The sequence below is a fragment of the Scyliorhinus canicula genome, chromosome 21 (assembly GCF_902713615.1).
Source record: "Scyliorhinus canicula chromosome 21, sScyCan1.1, whole genome shotgun sequence".
Classification (NCBI taxonomy): Eukaryota; Metazoa; Chordata; class Chondrichthyes; order Carcharhiniformes; family Scyliorhinidae; genus Scyliorhinus; species Scyliorhinus canicula.
Genome location: NC_052166.1, coordinates 57,240,159 through 57,259,740, shown reverse-complemented (window position 1 = coordinate 57,259,740; position 19,582 = coordinate 57,240,159). Strand labels below are relative to the sequence as shown.

Below are 19,582 nucleotides of genomic sequence, written 5' to 3'. Positions count from 1 at the left end.
CTTTTGATGCTGCATGATTTTTCGTAACTAAATTGTTGCAGAAAGAGAACTATTCACCTTTTTCCTGAGCAAAATAGCGCTGATCAAGCTGTTATTTTTTATGATTGTGCGTGCTGGTGCCCTGAGCATATTTTGTATGTCCTCTGTAAGTAGGGCTATTCACAACATCTGACCATCATCTGTTAAAATGAAAACACAAATATGGAATAAACTTAACAGTATGAAAACAATTCCCCTTGTAAATTGTTGTAATAGAAATACTTTTTTCAAAGTGGCTTTAAAATAATGGCAAATAGCAGGAAATCAAAAGAAAACATGTAATTTTATGCAACTATTTTGCAGAAAATTAAACATTTCTGAAATAGTTTAATAGCCATCAAAAGGCAGCTTTTAAATGCACCTGTTTTGCATCCATTTCCCTGAAGATATTGGCAGATTATGAGGAAGGGGATTACATGGGTGACAAGAAGAAAACATGTACAGAAAATAATTGCACCATATCCACTACATAAATTAACTCAAATTCTCCAAGGCTCTTCAAATGATATTGGTACAACTCACATCAATTATCACACTGTTTCCCCAAGACCATAAATTAAATAATAATCCAAAAAATAAAATACAATGAGTTTATCCGAACAAATAAAAAAAAAGTGTTCCAGATTGGATTGTTTATCTGTGCTAAGGTTAGCCTCTTTCTACAGGGTGAAGAGGCAGCAACAAATGTTCTATCACTAATTTCTACTGTTTGAAAAATTGCGAGCACTCTCAGCAGTGTACATTGTGGCTAACTCATTGTCTTCCTGAATTCTAAAATTCTAAAAAGGGCAGCAGTGTAGCATGGCGGTTAGCATAAATGCTTCACAGCTCCAGGGTCCCAGGTTCGATTCCCGGCTGGGTCACTGTCTGTGTGGAGTCTGCACGTCCTCCCCCTGTGTGCGTGGGTTTCCTCCGGGTGCTCCGGTTTCCTCCCACAGTCCAAAGATGTGCGGGTTAGGTGGATTGGCCATGCTAAATTGCCCGTAGTGTCCTAATAAAAGTAAGGTTAAGGGGGGGTTGTTGGGTTACGGGTGTAGGGTGGATACGTGGGTTTGAGTAGGGTGATCATGGCTCGGCACAACATTGAGGGCCGAAGGGCCTGTTCTGTGCTGTACTGTTCTATGTTCTATGTAATCTTAGCATCCCCAAATTAGGAATAGGAAAATCAGACAGGTTGTTGGATTATTGATCGAGACAGGATCGAGGCTTGGCTGTGATGCCCTTCCCTCCCTAACACCCCCACCGGACTGCCAGCACTCTGTTAATTTACTCATATATATGAATCTTAACAGCAGCGTGGTAACAATCTTTATGATGTTGAGCTGATCTTTTGTCCCATATTCTCTCCATTACAACCAATGCTGACTTCTATCTCTTCAACATCACTAATCTCTGATCCTAGTTCAGTCCATCTTCTCGCTGACAACCTCATGCATGCCACTGTTGCTCTCCAAGTTGACAAAGCAAGCCATTCCTGGCCATCCTCAATACTGCATGAATTTCAGTTCACACAAAATTCTGTTGCCGGTGTCTAATCATGCGTGAGATCCTACTCCCCAGATTACACTGGCTCCCATTCACCAAACATCTCCAATTTAAAGTTTTCTCCCCGTGTCCAAACCCCTTTGCGGCCTTGTCCCGATCTCTGTAACCTCCTTTAGCTCTATAACCCTACAAGAACTCTGCAATACTCCAACTCTGGCCTTCTGAATTTACCGCTCCTTCCACTCCAACAATGACAGCTGCACCTTCTGTCATAGAATTTACAGTGCAGAAGGAGGCCATTCGGCCCATCGAGTCTGCACCGGCTCTTGGAAAGAGCACCCTACCCAAGCCCACACCCCCACCCTATCCCCATAACCCAGTAACCCCACCCAACACTAAGGGCAATTTTGGACGCTGAGGGCAATTTAGCATGGCCAATTCACCTAACTTGCACATCTTTGGACTGTGGGGGGAAACCGGAGCACCCGGAGGAAACCCACGCACACACGGGGAGAACGTGCAGACTCCGCACAGACAGTGACCCAAACCGGGAATCGAACCTGGCACCCTGGAGCTGTGAAGTAATTGTGCTAACCACTATGCCACCGTACCTTTCAAATCTCAGCAGGTCTGGCAGCATCTGTAAGGGGAGAAAAGAGCTAATGTTTCGAGTCCAGGTGACCAAGGGTCAGATTCCAGCATCCGCAGTAATTTGCTTTTATCCAGTCTTAAAAGCTACATATTTGATTAAGCTTTTAAATGAACTCTCCTAATATTGCTTTTGGCTTAATACAAATGTTGATGTGATTACATTTTGGTGAATTGCCTTAGGATATGTTTTAACATCAAAAGCATTCTATAAATTCATTTACCTTGGCTATTATCTTTAAATGACATGTTAATTCCAGTGTTGCATGCAGTCTCTGGACACACCGCAAATTCCCTAATGAAACTAATTTAGTTCACAGCTGGAAGGCTCATCTTTGGTACAACAGGTTAAAAAAAACTGAGTGCAATAGTTCAAGTATTTGTATATATCGAGTTCGGAGAATTTACGGTCTCAGGCATCAATGTCAAATGCAAGAATGTTAGAGGAAGATCACATGAATGTTTTCTTTATTGCACCCCACAGGCCCCACCCCCACCAACCCCCCCCCCCACTCTAAACCACACCAAACTCCAACCCTCCCCCTTCTGCCGACAGCCAACCCTCCCCAAAGGCGACGAACGGCTGCCATCTCCGGACGAACCCCAACACCGACCCTCTCAAGGTGAACCCGACCCCCTCCAAACAGAGAAAGCCAGCCACGCCTCCGACCTCAGGGGGAGGGGGGCTCCGAATCCCGCCAAGTCAACAGAACCTGTCCTCGGGCCACCAGGGAAGCAAAGGCCAGAACGACCGCCACCCCCCCCCCCCCCAGATCCCCGACACCCCAAAAATCGCCACCTCCGGACCCAGCGCCACCCCCATTTTTAACACCATGGGACATACCATCCGCAAACCTCTGCAAGAATCCCTCAAGCCCCGGGCATGCCCAGAACACATGAACATGGCCTGCTGGTCCCCCCCGCACACCTGTCCTCCACCCCAAAGAACCCGTCCATCTGGGCCACCGCCACGCGGGCCCAGCGAACGACCCCAAAGCCTGGCACATGCAACGGATGCACCAACTCCACCCAACGCGTCCGCCCTAAGACCACCCCCATCCCCCCCCCCCCCAACACCCCCACCCGCGTCCCGGCCCCAGTCTGTACCGCCCCCGACCCCACGAGCTCCCCGCCAATGTCAGAAACCCTCCCCTCTTCCACCCACACTCTGGAAACCAGTGGTCAGCATATTGTTGAATTTCTCCAGCTCTTTTTCCCCCCCCACCAAGTGTCCTTTATCTTCCGGATTTGTCTTTGGCATTAGCTGGAATGTAGCTTTCATAATTTGTGACCGTGGGTGTTTCTGCCAGGCAATGAAGGCTGCTTGCACTTGTTCAAGGAGGGATATTTCAGCATTGAACCAGTCCTGGTGGCAACTTTGCTTGAACCCAATGGTTTAGATAGAGAAATACAGCACAGAACAGGCCCTTCGGCCCATGATGTTGCGCCGAACTTTTGTTCTAGGTTAATCATAGAATTTTGGGCAATTTTTCATGGCCAATCCACCCAACCTGCACATCTTTGGACTGTGGGAGAAAACCGGAGTACCCGGAGGAAACCCATGCAGTCACGGGGAGGATGTGCAGACTCCACACAGACAGCAACCCAAGTCGAAATCGAACTTGGGACCCTGGAGCTGTGAAGCAATTGTGCTATCCACAATGCTACCGTGCTGCCCTTAAGAAGTTAACCTACACTCCATTATTCTACCCTAATCCATGTACCTATCCAATAGCCGCTTGAAGGTCCCTAACTTTTCCGACTCAACTACTTCCACAGGCAGTGCATTCCATGCCCCCACTACTCTCTGGGTAAAGAACCTACCTCTGACATCCCCTCTATATCTTCCACCATTTATCTTAAATTTATGTCCCCTTGTAATGGTGTGTTCCACCCAGGGAAAAAGTCTCTGACTGTCTACTCTATCTATTCCCCTAATCATCTTATAAACCTCTATCAAGTCGCCCCTCATCCTTCTCCGTTCTAATGAGAAAAGGCCGAGCACCCTCAACCTTTCCTCGTATGACCTACTCTCCATTCCAGGCAACATCCTGGTAAATCTTTGCACCTTTTCCAAAGCTTCCACATCCTTCCTAAAATGAAGTGACCAGAACTGCACACAGTGCTCCAAATGTGGCCTGACCAAGGTTTTGTACAGCTGCATCATCACCTCACGGCTCTTAAATTCAATCCCTCTGCTAATGAACGCTAGAACACCATAGGCCTTCTTCACAGCTCTATCCACTTGAGTGGCAACTTTCAAAGATCTATGAACATAGACCCCAAGATCTCTCTGCTCCTCCACATAACCAAGAACCCTACCATTAACCCTGTATTCCGCATTCATATTTGTCCTTCCAAAATGGACAACCTCACACTTGTCAGGGTTAAACTCCATCTGCCACTTCTCAGCCCAGCTCTGCATTCTATCTATGTCTCTTTGAAGCCGACAACAGCCCTCCTCACTATCCACAACTCCACCAATCTTCGTATCATCTGCAAATTTACTGACCCACCCTTCAACTCCCTCATCCAAGTCGTTAATGAAAATCACAAACAGCAGAGGACCCAGAACTGATCCCTGCGGTACGCCACTGATAACTGGGCTCCAGGCTGAATATTTGCCATCCACCACCACTCTCTGTCTTCTATCGGTTAGCCAGTTTGTTATCCAACTGGCCAAATTTCCCACTATCCCATGCCTCCTTACTTTCTGCATAACCCTACCATGGGGAACCTTATCAAATGCCTTACTAAAATCCATGTACACTACATCCACTGCTTTACCTTCATCCACATGCTTGGTCACCTCCTCAAAGAAGTCAATAAGACTTGTAAGGCAAGACCTACCCCTCACAAATCCGTGCGGACTATCCCTAATCAAGCAATGCCTATCCAGATGCTCAGAAATCCTATCCCTCAGTACCCTTTCCATTACTTTGCCTACCACCGAAGTAAGACTAACTGGCCTGTAATTCCCAGGGTTATCCCTATTACCTTTTTTGAACAGGGGCACGACATTCACCACTCTCCAATCCTCTGGTACCACCCCTGTTGACAGCGAGGACGAAAAGATCATTGCCAACGGCTCTGCAATTTCATTTCTAGCTTCCCATAGAATCCTTGGATATATCCCGTCAGGCCCGGGGGACTTGTCTATCCTCAAGTTTTTCAAAACGCGCAACACATCTTCCTTCCTGACAAGTATCTCCTCAAGCTTATCAGTCTGCTTCACGCTGTCCTCTCCAACAATATGGCCCCTCTCGTTTGTAAATACTGAAGAAAAATACTTGTTCAAGACCTCTCCTATCTCTTCAGACTCAATACACAATCTCCCGCTACTGTCCTTAATCGGACCTACCCTCGCTCTAGTCATTCTCATATTTCTCACATATGTGTAAAAGGCCTTGGGGTTTTCCTTGATCCTACCCGCCAAAGATTTTTTATGCCCTCTCTTAGCTCTCCTAATCCCTTTCTTCAGTTCCCTCCTGGCTATCTTGTATCCCTCCAGCGCCCTGTCTGAACCTTGTTTCTTCAGCCTTACATAAATCTCCTTCTTCCTCTTAACAAGACATTCAACCTCTTTTGTCAACCATGGTTCCCTCACTCGACCATCTCTTCCCTGCCTGACAGGGACATACATAATCACAGACACGCAGTACCTGTTACTTGAACAAGTTCCACATTTCACTTGTGTCCTTCCCTGACAGCCTATGTTCCCAACTTCTGCACTTCAATTCTTGTCTGACAGCATTGTATTTACCCTTCCCCCAATTATAAACTTTGCCCTGTTGCACGCACCTATCCCTCTCCATAACTAAAGTGAAAGTCCTTTGGTCAAAGGAGTCCAGTACAGCTGACTTTATTTGATTCCACTGTTGTGGAATAAGTTGGAGGTGTGAAGATATTCCATATTGGTTGTGAGCTGCACTTCTAAGAATGCGATAATTGTAACTATCTTCAAGAAAGTTGGTGAATCCTGCTATGAAAGGTATTTCCCTCTTTTCTACAGCAGGGAAAATCCTGACATGCATTCTCCTGAATTGCCTACTTCTCTGGCTGAGGAAATCCTGTAAAAAACAGTGCGCCAGACTAATCCAATAAAAATGTTGAGAACAGCAACAGGATCGCTTTAGTATATTCATCAACTGGAACACATCATTTTTCAGTAAACCATGAAGTTCTGTGGATGGTGCTCCAAAGAGCTCTACATCCAGGAAAGTTCATCAGAATCCTGAAATTGCTTCAAGATGATTACAAATCGAGTGAGAAATCTGAAACAGGTGTTCAAATTTGTCAAGCAAGGATGTGTGATAGCCCCCATACTATTTACAATCTGACAGCGGTTATTCATCTCAAAGATCAACTGCCTTCTGGTGTCACTGTCAAATACCACCTAGATGGAAACCTGTCACCTCTATGCCAATACTAAACTGACCACAAGAGGGGTACATGCGCCACAGTTTACAGTTTACAGATGACTATCGTCCATTCTGCACCAGATTTGCAAGTCACTCTCGGTCTCTTCAGTTCTGCATCCAAGAAACTCAGCCAGTCCTCAAAACGTTGCCAAAACAAAACTCACATCAAATCACATTTGTTCATCAAAATATTCCACCACCTATACATGATGGCAAAACTCTGGAATATATTGTCACATTAAGCTTACATTAACACTGCAATGAAGTTACTGTGAAAAGCCCCTAGTCGCCACAATCTGGATTCATGGAGGGAGAATTCAGAATGTCTAAATTACCTAACTAGTCTTTTGGGACTTGTGGGAGGAAACCGGAGCACCCAGAGGAAACCCACGCAGACACGGGGAGAACGTGCAGACTCATCACAGTCAGTGACCCAAGTCAAGAATCGACCCTGGGACTCTGGCGCTGTGGAACAACAGTGCTAACCAATGTGCTGCCGTGCCACCCAGTATGTTGAGAACTTCCCACAGCTACCTCTCTCAAACGGCCAGCATTGATGAGGAGATCCGAACCAGATCAGTTGTGCCTGCTCAGCCTTCTATAAGTTACGGCAGAGTATGTTTGACAACCAAGATCTCTGCAAGTCAACAAAACTCCTTGTGTACGTAGCAGTTGTGGTCACTACACTCAGGGAGACTTGGAATGTATTATCAGGGACACCCAAGAACAGTAGAAAAAGGACTTCTGGTGGCAGTACACAGGGGGAAGATGTACAAAAGGTCAAAGGCTAGCCATCCTACGGAGATTAATTGACTTCCTTACCTGTTGACCCCCCCCCTCCCCCCTCCCTCCCCTCCCCTCCCTCCCCCAGCCAAAGCCTGACCATCTACAAGGCACAGGTCAGGAGTGTAATGGAATACTCTTAAATTGCCTGGATGAGTGCAGCACAAAAAACACTCAAAGATACTCGACACCATTGAGGACAAAGCAGCCCGCATGATTGCCCCCCCATCCACAAACATTCAAACTCTCTACCACCGACGAACAGTGACAGCCGCATGTACCATCTCCAAGATGCATTGTAGTAACTCACCTTAAGACAGCACCTTCCAAATTCACAACCACTACCATCTAGAAGGACAAAAGCAGCAGATACCTGGGAACCCCACCACCTGAAGGTTCCCCTCCAAGTCACTCCTGACTTGGAAATATAGTGTTCCTTCACTGTTTCTGAGGCAACATTCTGGAACTCCCTCCCTAACAGCACAGTGGGTACAGCTCCACCTCAAGGACTGCGTCAGTTCAAGAAGGCAACTCACCACCACCTTCTAAAGGGCAACTAGGGATGGGTAATAAATGACCAGCAACACCCACATTCCATAAATGAATTAAATATTTTTTATTTTTTTTTAAGCGTTAGTGTCCTTCTTGGGAGCCAGCTCCATAAGCATTCAGGCCAAATCTCCTTCAAAATCAACTATGATGGACTGGACAAAAAGCATCTCCCCGGGCTAGGACTTGTTTTTTTAACTCTCAAATGGCTATCATTAATGATTGTGAGCAGCTTGTTACCAATTGTTAAAAGTGGCAATACCTGTTCATCAAGCTGCACATGGCTTTTGAGTCACAATGCCACGGCAAAACAGCAGTAGAGAAGAAAAGGAAAATTCTGCATTGCAGATCCCAATACTTCACAGGACACCCTGCCCCACATGCTGAAAGATCTATGGTGTAGGGTCCACCTGTTCGGTTACATGAAGACCCATGGCAGAAACTTCCAAGCCCAAGTAGACATCATCCTCAAATTGAGGGACAGCTGACGATGGTCTGAAACAAAACCGTGAATGACATGACAGCTTTCTTACTCAATTAACCCAGGTCAAACTTGGTGGGATGCTTTATTATTAGGGACACAGCGTACAAAAGCAAAGAAAGATGTTAATCTTGTGTAGAACACTATATCAGCCTCAACTGGAATATTGCATCCAGCTCAAGGCAAATGCATGGGCATTGGAGCAGTGTTTTCCAAACTCAGGGCTGCAACCTGTGGGTGGGTTGCGGGCAGGTGTCAGGAGGGTCACGGCGTTCCCGATCTCAGGAGAAGTGCCCAATGGCCAACCGGCGTCAGGAATGCTGGCTGCAACGAGCCTTTAAATACAAACAATGGAGTCCTCTGGCCATAAGCAGTGGCAGACAGCAGAACAAGAGCCCGGCATGTACACTGACATCACACGCCCTGTACATTTTGTGCTTTGGGAAATCTAGAAGGAGAGATTCCTCCAAGCAATGGGACTGTGAAGAGCTGAAGATGGGTCATTTTGTAATAAGGAAGATAAGACCAGAGACACAAACAGGTCAGGGTTGCAAACTGAATCTGCTGGAGTGCTTCTCAAGAGAGTCCACGGCAGGTGAACTCACGGCGCTGGTGAGAGCTATATACAGAGCTCCAGTGAACACCCAAAGAAAAAATTGAAATTAGAAACAAAGCAGTGCAAGAGTTATTTCTTGACGCGTGACTGTCAGTGCAAATCAATATGCCAAGCCCATGTGCGCTTTATGCAGGGAGGTGTTTAAACCCCTTAAAACTTCAAAGATAGTTAGAGGACAAACCTCTTGATTTTTTTCAAAGGACGCAGCGAGAAGTCCTTAGCAGATTTGTAACATTGAATGTCAAAACAGGCGCGATTGTGAGGATCAAGCAGGCTCACCTGTTTCATTAAAGGTAAGAATTAACGGTGGGTCACGAAGGTCGGCTGGCGTGGGTAGCGATGATCGGCCAGTCGGTAAAAGTTTGAAAAAACACTTTGTATTGGAGTGCAGGAAAGATTCACAAGAATGATTTGTAGATGATACGACTCTGGTGGGCTGTACCTCAAACAACAACAAATCAGACTACAGAAGGGAGATAGATCACTTGGTTGCATGGTGTACCAAAAACAATCTCTGACCAAGGAACTGATCATGACTTCAGGAAGCGTAGCACGACACACACCCCATCTGCATCAATGGCTCCGAAGTGGAGATGGTCGATAGCTTTAAGTTCCTGGGGGGGGTCACCATTACCAACAATCTGTCCTGGTCCACTCACGTTGATGCAACAGTCAAGAAAGCCCAACAACGTCTACTTCCTACAGAAGCTAAAGAAATTTGGCATGTCTGCATTGACTCTCACAAACCTCTACAGATGTGCGATAGAGAGCATCCTATCCGGCTGCTTCACATCCTGGTATGGCAACTGCTCGGTCCAAGATCACAAGAAACTGCAGACTGTGGTGAACTCAGCCCAACGCATCAGACAAGCTTGCCACCCCAACATTGATTCTGTATACACCTCCCACTGCCTCAGGAAGGCAGACAGCATTATGAGAGACCCCTCCCACCCAGGCATTGCCTTCTTACAGACCCTTTCATCTGGCAGAAGGTACAGAAATCTGAAGACTAGGACATCCAGACACAGGAACAGCTTCTTCCCCACAGCTACAAGACTCTTCAACGACTCCCCCTCGGACTGATCTGTCCCCTATAAGAACACCATTCACAACGCCCTATGCTGCTCTTGCATTTGCTTTGTTTGGCCCCTTCTTCCGCACTGTAATGGATCACTGTTTGTCGATGTACCGTTTGTGAATGTTCTCTGTTGATTATTTTCTTTGTCTACTCTGTAGGTACATTACCTCAGCCGGCGAAAAATACATTTCACTGTACTTTGGTACATGTGATAATAAATCAAATCTGGGACGAGGAACTTCAGTTACGTAGAAGGACTGGGGAAACTGGGCCTGAACACAGATTGGCAAAAGAAGCAACAAGGTCAGAGGGGGGAGGGTACCTTTGCAGGAGATGAGAGATTGGGATTGGGACTGCACAAATTTGGCACAGCCATCTTCAGTCGCGTCGTTCAGGAGGAAATGGAATTATCTATTACCTGAAGAGAAAGAATGTGCAGGTGGACTTTATCTGCAGATCTAAGTGCTCCTTGGGGGAAAAAAAATCAACACAAACACAATCCGCCTTATTGGGTTTGGGCGAGCGCAACTTCTTACATAGCATAGCATTTACAGGGCAGAAGGAGGCCATTCGGCCCATCGAGTCTGCACCGGCTCTTGGAAAGAGCACCCTACCCAAGGTCAACACCTCCACCCTATCCCCATTACCCAGTAACCCCACCCAACACTAAGGGCAATTTTGGACACTAAGGGCAATTTTGGACACTAAGGGCAATTTATCATGGCCAATTCACCTAACCTGCACATCTTTGGACTGTGGGAGGAAACCAGAGCACCCGGAGGAAACCCACGCACACACGGGGAGGATGTGCAGACTCCGCACAGACAGTGACCCAAGCCGGAATCGAACCTGGGACCCTGGAGCTGTGAAGCGATTGTGCTATCCACAATGCTACCGTGCTGCTCTCAAAGGATCTCTCCTTCGCAGGTGAGAACTTCCAATCTCAGAAACTGGAAAGAAAACCTTTAAAAACAAAATGCAGTCAGAAGGGGTGGACTGGGTCAGCGTCTCGGAGGTCTGGGTTTAATTCGGCCTCCGCTCAGGAGGGTTTTCCTCACCCGCTGCCGGGAGCCGGGCGCAGTGTTGACGCCGCTGGTGCCGGCGGACCCTCCTCCCGGACGGACACATGGACCGAGGGCGGATCCTTTCTCCGGCCTCCCCGTGCGGCACCCCGGACCCACAGAGGGTGGACACACTCACCTGCTGGCGGCGGCGTCCTCTATCCCGCCCGCCGCTTTCCCTCCTTCCCGGTAAAGGTAATCGCTCCGAGGAAAGGTCTGATCGGCGCGATTTATCTTCCCCTCCCCCTCTCTGCCTCACCCCCCCACGAACTTTTGCTGCAAGTTCTCCGTACGGCAAATGTCCACATCGGCGGACTGTGCGTCGCTTCCGGCCTGCGTCTGACGCTACTTCCGGCGGGGCGGGTGGGTGGGGAATGGGGATGTTTGTGCCGGGCGGGAGCCCCTCCTCCCCCCCCCCCCCTCCACAGCGATAACATCGCCGCCCGCCCCCCCCCCCCCCCCCCCCGATAGCGGCCGCCGGTGTGAAGAAGCCCCGCCGAGGGAGAGCTGCTGAGCCCGGGAGGTGAGCTTGGAGACCGTAGGTTTGTGTTTCAGTCAGTCTTCTGCCCCGGCTCAGAGTTACCGGCGCCTAGCCCGGCGTCAACCCGCGGAGTGGGGCTGGTAGCCCGGGACCTGCTGGGTGCAGCTGGCAGCCCGGGATCTGCTGGGTGCAGCTGGTAGCCCGGGACCTGCTGGGTGCAGCTGGCAGCCCGGGATCTGCTGGGTGCAGCTGGCAGCCCGGGATCTGCTGGGCAGGGCTGGCAGCCCGGGATCTGCTGGGCAGGGCTGGCAGCCCGGGATCTGCTGGGCAGGGCTGGCAGCCCGGGATCTGCTGGGTGCAGCTGGCAGCCCGGGATCTGCTGGGCAGGGCTGGCAGCCCGGGATCTGCTGGGTGCAGCTGGCAGCCCGGGATCTGCTGGGCAGGGCTGGCAGCCCGGGACCTGCTGGGTAGGGCTGGCAGCCCGGGATCTGCTGGGTGCAGCTGGTAGCCCGGGATCTGCTGGGCAGGGCTGGCAGCCCGGGACCTGCTGGGTAGGGCTGGCAGCCCGGGATCTGCTGGGTGCAGCTGGCAGCCCGGGATCTGCTGGGCAGGGCTGGCAGCCCGGGACCTGCTGGGTAGGGCTGGCAGCCCGGGACCTGCTGGGTGCAGCTGGCAGCCCGGGATCTGCTGGGTGCAGCTGGTAGCCCGGGATCTGCTGGGTGCAGCTGGCAGCCCGGGATCTGCTGGGCAGGGCTGGCAGCCCGGGATCTGCTGGGTGCAGCTGGCAGCCCGGGATCTGCTGGGCAGGGCTGGCAGCCCGGGACCTGCTGGGCAAGGCTGGCAGCCCGGGATCTGCTGGGCAGGGCTGGCAGCCCGGGATCTACTGGGCAGGGCTGGCAGCCCGGGATCTGCTGGGTGCAGCTGGCAGCCCGGGATCTGCTGGGCAGGGCTGGCAGCCCGGGACCTGCTGGGTAGGGCTGGCAGCCCGGGACCTGCTGGGTGCAGCTGGTAGCCCGGGATCTGCTGGGTGCAGCTGGCAGCCCGGGATCTGCTGGGCAGGGCTGGCAGCCCGGGATCTACTGGGCAGGGCTGGCAGCCCGGGATCTGCTGGGCAGGGCTGGCAGCCCGGGATCTGCTGGGCAAGGCTGGCAGCCCGGGATCTGCTGGGCTAGGGCTGGTAGCCCGGGATCTGCTGGGCAGGGCTGGCAGCCCGGGATCTGGTGGGCAGGGCTGGCAGCCCGGGATCTGCTGGGCAAGGGCTGGCAGCCCGGGATCTGCTGGGCGAGGGCTGGTAGCCCGGGATCTGCTGGGCAGGGCTGGCAGCCCGGGATCTGCTGGGCCAGGGCTGGTAGCCCGGGATCTGCTGGGCAGGGCTGGCAGCCCGGGATCTGCTGGGTGCAGCTGGCAGCCCGGGATCTGGGTGCAGCTGGCAGCCTGGGATCTGCTGGGCAGGGCTGGTAGCCCGGGATCTGCTGGGTGCAGCTGGCAGCCCGGAATCTGCTGGGCAAGGCTGGCAGCCCGGGATCTACTGGGCAGGGCTGGCAGCCCGGGATCTGCTGGGCAGGGCTGGCAGCCCGGGATCTGCTGTGCAGGGCTGGCAGCCCGGGATCTGCTGGGCAGGGCTGGCAGCCCGGGATCTGCTGGGCAGGGCTGGCAGCCCGGGATCTGCTGGGCAAGGCTGGCAGCCCGGGATCTGCTGGGCCAGGGCTGGTAGCCCGGGATCTGCTGGGCAGGGCTGGCAGCCTGGGATCTGCTGGGCAGGGCTGGCAGCCCGGGATCTGCTGGGCAAGGCTGGCAGCCCGGGATCTGCTGGGTGCAGCTGGCAGCCCGGAATCTGCTGGGCAGGGCTGGCAGCCCGGGATCTACTGGGCAGGGCTGGCAGCCCGGGATCTGCTGGGTGCAGCTGGCAGCCTGGGATCTGCTGGACAGGGCTGGTAGCCCGGGATCTGCTGGGCGCAGCTGGCAGCCCATGATCTGCTGGGAGAAACTGGCAGCCCGGGATCTGCTGGGCAGGCTGGCAGCCCGGGATCTGCTCGCCGCAGCTAGCAGCTTGGGATCTGCTGGGCGCCGCTGGCAGCCTGGATTCTGCTGGGTGTCGCTCGCAGCTTGGTACCTGTTGGTGCAGGTGGTGGCTTGGGCGCAGCTGGCAGCCTGGAACCTGCTGGGCGCAGCTGACGGCCTGGGACCTGCTGGGTGCAGCTGGCGGCCTCCTACCTGATGGGTGGAGCTGGCAGCCTGGAACGTGCTAGGCAGAGCTGGCATGCTGGTAGCTGGTGGTTAAGGTTGACAGGCTGATATCCTGGGCGCAGCTGGCAGCCTGGGACCTGCTGGACAGAGCTGGCAGCTGAGGCTCTGCTGGTAGCCTTGGGACCTTGGTACTTATTCAGCTAAAAACCATGACCCTGACTTCCATGACTTGACAGCTCAGGATTCAGTCTGCATTGTCTGTTGATTATGGCACTGGTGGTTGCGGATTGAATTTGCATATTGGCTGAAGTTGGCAGGCTCTGAGTCGGCTGGCATAGGTTCGCAATTTTTAGAGGCTTTAGTTTGGGGCTCAGTGGTTTTGGGATGGCATTGATAATTCCATGATTGGGACATCTGAAGTGAGGCATTTAGTAATTAGTGGGGGGAGGTGTGGTATTGTCACTGGACTACTTGTCCATTTCTGGGGAACTGGGTTCAAATCGAAGCGCAATAAATGGTGAAGTTTGAATCCAATAAAAAGTCCAATGACAGTGGAGTGGGGGTTCTTAAGGGAAGTCCTGGGATGGTTCAGGTTTGGGCAGGGATTTGTGGACTGGGTCCGGTTGCTTTTTCAGGCACCGGTGGCAAACATGCGCACGAATCGGGTGAGGTCGGAGTATTTTAGGCTGTACCGGGAGACGAGGCAGGGATGTCCACTCTCCCCACTGCTGTTTGGCCTGATAGAGCTTTTGGCAATGGCGCTGCGAGCTTCAAAGGTATGGCAGGGGCTAGTATGGGGCAGGGGTAGGGGGGGGGGGGGGGGAGTCGTGGAGCACAGGGTCTTGCTCTATGTGGATGATTTGCTCATATATATCAGACCGTTGGTTGGGGGGGGGGGGGGGGGGATTGGAGTAATTATGGGGATACGAGAGGAATTCGGCCGATTCTCGGGGTATATTGAACAAGGGCAAAAGTGAGGTTTTTGCGATCCAGGCAAGGGACCTGGAGAGGAGATTGGGGGAGATGCCATTCAAGGTGGTGGGAAGGAGCTTTAGGTACTTGGGTATCCAGGTGGCACGGGAATGGAGACATCCTCCTTTTTAGGAGGATGAATGCGGTACTTTTGGGATATATTTGGGCCGGTAAAACCCCACGGTTGAGAAAGGTGCTGCTGGTGGGGGGAGGGGTGCTGGCTCTTCTGAACTTTATTAACTATTACTGGGCGGCGAATATATCGATGGTCAGGTAGTGGGGGAAGGGTCGGTGTGAGCGAGTGGAGGAGGCATCCTGTACATGGTGGCAGCACAGGGATTGGAGGGGCGTTGCTGTGAGCACCGATATGCGATAACTATTGGTTCACTCATTTTGGGGAACTATTCATTGATGAGTGTTTTCCGAGTTTGGAGGAGCTGGAGAAAGAGTTTGAGATGCTAGGTGAGAATGGGTTCCGGTACCTGCAAGTGTGGGATTTTGTACGGAGGCAGTTCCCGAGCTTTCCACGACCCCCGCAAAGGGGGCTGCAGGTTAAGATAATGGCGAGAACAGGAGTTGGGGAGGGGAAGGTCTCGGAGATTCATAAGGAGCTGATGGAGTGGGAGGGAGCCCCAATAGGGGCGGTGAAGAGAAAGTGGGAAGAAGAGTTGGGGTGGGGGGAAGGAGGAGTTGGAGGCTGGGTTATGGGAGAAGACGCTGTGGTGAGTTAATGCGTCCTCGCCTTGTGCCAGGCTCAGCCTGATCCAATTCAAGGTGGTCCACAGGGCTCATATGACTGTGGGCCGGATGAGCAGAGTCTTTGAGGAGGTGGAGGACGGGTGTGGGCGATGTGGGGGAAGTCCTGCGAATCATGTACACATGTTCTGGGCATGTCCGAGGCTGAGGATTTGCAGACGTCATGTCAGATATCCTGCAAGGGAGGGTGGCTCCGAGTCCAGAGTTGGCGATCTTTGGAGTGTCGGAAGACCCGGGAGCGAGACCGACGTTTTGGCCTTTGCTTCCCTGGTGGCCTGGAGACGGATTTTACTGGGATGGAGGGACTCGGAGCCCCCGAAGTCGGGGATTTGGGTTAGTGACATGACGGGGTTTCTCAGGCTGGAGAAAATTAAATTCGCCTTGAGGGGTTCATTACAGGGGTTGCTCGGGAGGTGGAAGCCGTTCATCGACTTCTTAGAGAAAAATTAGACTGTCAGCAGGTGGAGGGGATGGGCGGCATGGAAGTGATGAAAAAGGGTAGGAAAACCAATGGCGGGAAGGCCGGGAAGATCTGGCGGTGTGTTTTTATATAAGCTATGTTGGTTGGGGTTTGTGTTTGGGGGAAATGATGGTTATTTCGTTGTATGTTCTGTTGGATGTTATTGTTGAAAAGTGTTAAAATTATAAATGCCTCAATAAAATATTTTCTAAAAAAAAACCTATCTGCGTTTCTCTATTTCTCGCCACTTGTGCATTCCCAGTTTTAATTTCTCTACCATTGGTGGCTGTGCCTTTGGTTGTCTAGGCCCCTATCTCTGCAATTCCTTCCCTACACCTCGCCACTTCTACACCTTGTTTTTCTCCTTTAAGACACTCTTTAAACATTCCACTTTGATCAAACTTTTGGTCATCCGATGTAATATCTCCTTATGCGCCTTGGTGTTTTCACAATAATAATCTTTATTAAGCACAAAACAGTGATTAGCACTGCTGCTTCACAGCGCCAGGGACCCGGGTTCAATTCCCGGCTCAGGTCACTGTCTGTGTGGAGTCTGCACGTTCTCCCCGTGTCTGCATGGGTTTCCACCGAGTGCTCCGATTTCCTCCCACAAGTCCTGAAAGATGTGTTGTTAGGTGAATTGGACATTCTGAATTTTCCCTCTGTGTACCCAAATAGGCGCCGGAATGTGGCGACTGAGGGATTTTCGCAGTAACTTTATTGCATTGTTAATGTAAGCCTACTTTTGACACTAATAAAGATTATTATTCTTATCTTGCAGCAGCGATAATGACCTTGCTGTGTCTCCCACTTGCCATTCGACTTCATGGCCATTAAAGCCATTTACCTTGCTATACATGACAGACTTTCTGCCTTGAAATGCTGATGGTTTCTTCTTGTTGCACTTGCTGTTCTGGTGGACCCATATGTGATTTTTTTGCAGCAGATTTGAATTATAAATTGCTCTTCCCAAGTGAAAAAAAAACAGGGGAAGAAAGTTCCTCAGTAATGTTTCCATTTTTGCAAAGCAATAAAAATGTTTGGTTACAGTTGGACCTATACTTTCTGCTATTGTCAGTGGATGATTGCAATCGGAAGGTAAATGGGGCTCCGAAGATTTTAGTCTCCATCATTTCCTGCAGAAATACCCTCAGCCCAGGCATGAGGACAGTACAAATAAAGAAATACTAATAGCAAATCTAAATTGTGGAATTACTGAATGCTTCCACATTTGCGTGAAAATTTAATTTAGCAAAGCTGGCTCTGTGGCGCATTCACTTAAATTCAGAAAGGCACAAAACTTTACACATTGTTTATGGACTTTGGTCTTTGAGAACTTGTATTGTGGCAGAGGAGTACATTTTGAGGAAGGATGCAATGATATACCTAGTTACAGGTCTGGTTACCAGTTGCAGCAATTTGAGGTGATGAACAAAGTGTCTTGGTTTAAAAAGTCTCTCTCCCTCCCCAATACCAATTGGAACCAATTTACTGAAAACAATGATGAATGAGGGGGTCTCTCATTCCCTTTTTTATGGCAAAACAATACAAAGTCAACACACTTTTATAAAAGTAAACTATTTTTAACTCTTCTAAAGTTTCCATTTGGATGTGACTGCAGACATGAAGGCCACAGTGCCTCTATTGTGCAAGAGACCAGGGAACAATAAGTTCAAGGTAAGGTTCACAGACACCTTTTAAAAATGTTCCTGTTCTAAGTTGGAAGTCAAAATCTAGCTGTGCATTGGGATTAAGATACTGAAAAGGTTTTGGCGATTGGAGCCGACGGCAGTCATACTGTCTGACATTAAAGGAAGTCCCATTGAAAATTTCTCATCAACTTGCTCGACTCTTCCTATTGTATTGCAGTCCATTGCCAAGATTGTGTGTGCTATTGTTCTAAGATGTCTCCTGTAGTGAATCTGATGACAAATCTGCGAGCCAAGGTCTAATAGCATCTGAGGCGTAGCAACTACCCATCCTGTTCTTTTACTTTGTTTACAGTTTTTAATTTATATTAATTCAGCAGTAGTTTAAAAAAAGGGTTTGACTTGCTGTAAAGCTCTGCTGGATTGTTCAAAAACAATTTTGATTTTAGTTTTGCAGGTGATGTGATTTTCTCCCTGTGCATTTGGGGGTTGTTTCATTCCATACTGTTGTCACAGTGGAGCAGTTGAGCTATTAATTTATGGTACTGTGCAAATGGGGTTACTGTTCCATAACGGAAGGAGATCTATGAAAGCCCTGTTGTGAAACATGTCCTTTTTAACAATGGCTTAGGAACAAGTGCAGAGTTCAACATGTGATGAGTAGTGGGGTAAATCTGAATCCCCCTGTTGCGTGGAACAGTCAGCACCCCTAGTTAAACGGAACAATTTTCCTTGACTTTTTGTTTAATTAGGGGCAATTTAGTGTGGCCAGTCCCACACCTACCCTGCACATCTCTTTTTGGGTTGTGGAGGTGAGACCCAAGCAGACACAGGGAGAACGTGCAAACTCCACACGGACAGTGACCCAGGGCTGGGATCGAACTCAGCTCCTCGATACCATGAGGCAGCAGTGCTAATCACTGCGCCTCCCTGCCACCCACAATTTTCCTTTCCAACATTTTAGTCCAGCACAGCATGCGGTGATGGATGCTACCAGAGCAACAGCAAAGTGTACATGGCTGTAAAAAGCCCCTTTGTTTAAAAAAAATAATTTTTATTAAAATGTTTAACATTTGAAAACATCACATCACAAAAATAAACTTAACACAACCCCCCCCCCCCCTCCCCCCTCTCCAAAATGCAGAATAAACAAACCCTACCTCTTATGGAACCCCTCATTCACCCCTCTTAGGGCAAATTTCACTGTCTCTATAAGTAGGATGTAATCCCTTTGTGATGAGTCCCAGTTTCAGCTATATCCTGATAATGGAGCACTTTGTCCCTGTTAAAGAAGCACATCTCGGAGAGAACTAACTCAGATGGCAATTTAAAAGGGACGAATAAGGGCTTGCAAGCAACCCGTTAGCTTGGTAAACCATGACAAACAGGTGTACCTGTTGAGGAAGAGCAGGAACCGGGGAATATAGTTTAAAATAGGGACACAAGACTCAAAGGAAAAGAACTTTGTTAAATCTGTGAACGCTGCTGTACAGATAGTAAGATTGATTGAAAAGCAGAAAAAAACATAGTTTAAATTGTATAAATTGGCCCTGTTTATTGACTAGCTAAAAGAAATACTGTCTGTTTAGGACTGCAATACTTTTCCACTTCTAATCTGTTTCTGTTTTTGTTTTGAGTTTGTAAATCTATTTGTAATTCTGCTGATGTGAATTTAACAGGCGCACAAATAACTACCACTAACTGTAAATAATTTTACAAGCTTAGCAATTAAATCTATGAACAACCTAGAAGGAGCAGCAGATAGAACATGCAGGAAAGGTTTGTACAGATACTCCATGTATTGCAGCTTGCAATTTGGAAAAGGTATATTTTGTTTTCCTCATGTGACGAAGATGAAAATGGCAGGAGGATTGAAATCGCCAGTGGCAATTGCAACCATTCAATGCAACCATAAT

General features: G+C 49.7%; 2 protein-coding genes across 8 annotated transcripts in view; one reads left to right on the top strand and one right to left on the bottom strand.

Moving 5' to 3' along the window:
• Positions 1–11,442, bottom strand: part of LOC119955578 (kynurenine--oxoglutarate transaminase 1-like) — a 51,506-nt gene extending 40,064 nt beyond the window's left edge. For 2 of the 7 annotated variants that reach the window (XR_005458498.1, XM_038781906.1), the window contains exons 1-2: positions 11,301–11,422; positions 58–179 (exon numbers count right to left, since the gene is read on the bottom strand). Coding sequence is in view for 3 of the 7 variants with exons in the window: in XM_038781906.1 (XP_038637834.1) it covers positions 58–129 (72 nt within the window). In the remaining 4 variants the exon portion in view is untranslated. Of the gene's footprint in view, positions 1–57; positions 186–2,396; positions 2,422–11,158; positions 11,237–11,300 lie in introns of those variants that run through there. The other 5 variants (XM_038781907.1, XM_038781908.1, XM_038781911.1 and 2 more) reach the window with 5 other exon arrangements.
• Positions 11,443–11,606: 164 nt separating this feature from the next.
• Positions 11,607–19,582, top strand: part of LOC119955527 — an 86,668-nt gene continuing 78,692 nt past the window's right edge. Inside the window, exon 1 of the mRNA XM_038781800.1 lies at positions 11,607–11,684. The gene's annotated coding sequence lies outside the window, so the exon portion shown is untranslated. The remainder of the gene's footprint in view (positions 11,685–19,582) is intronic.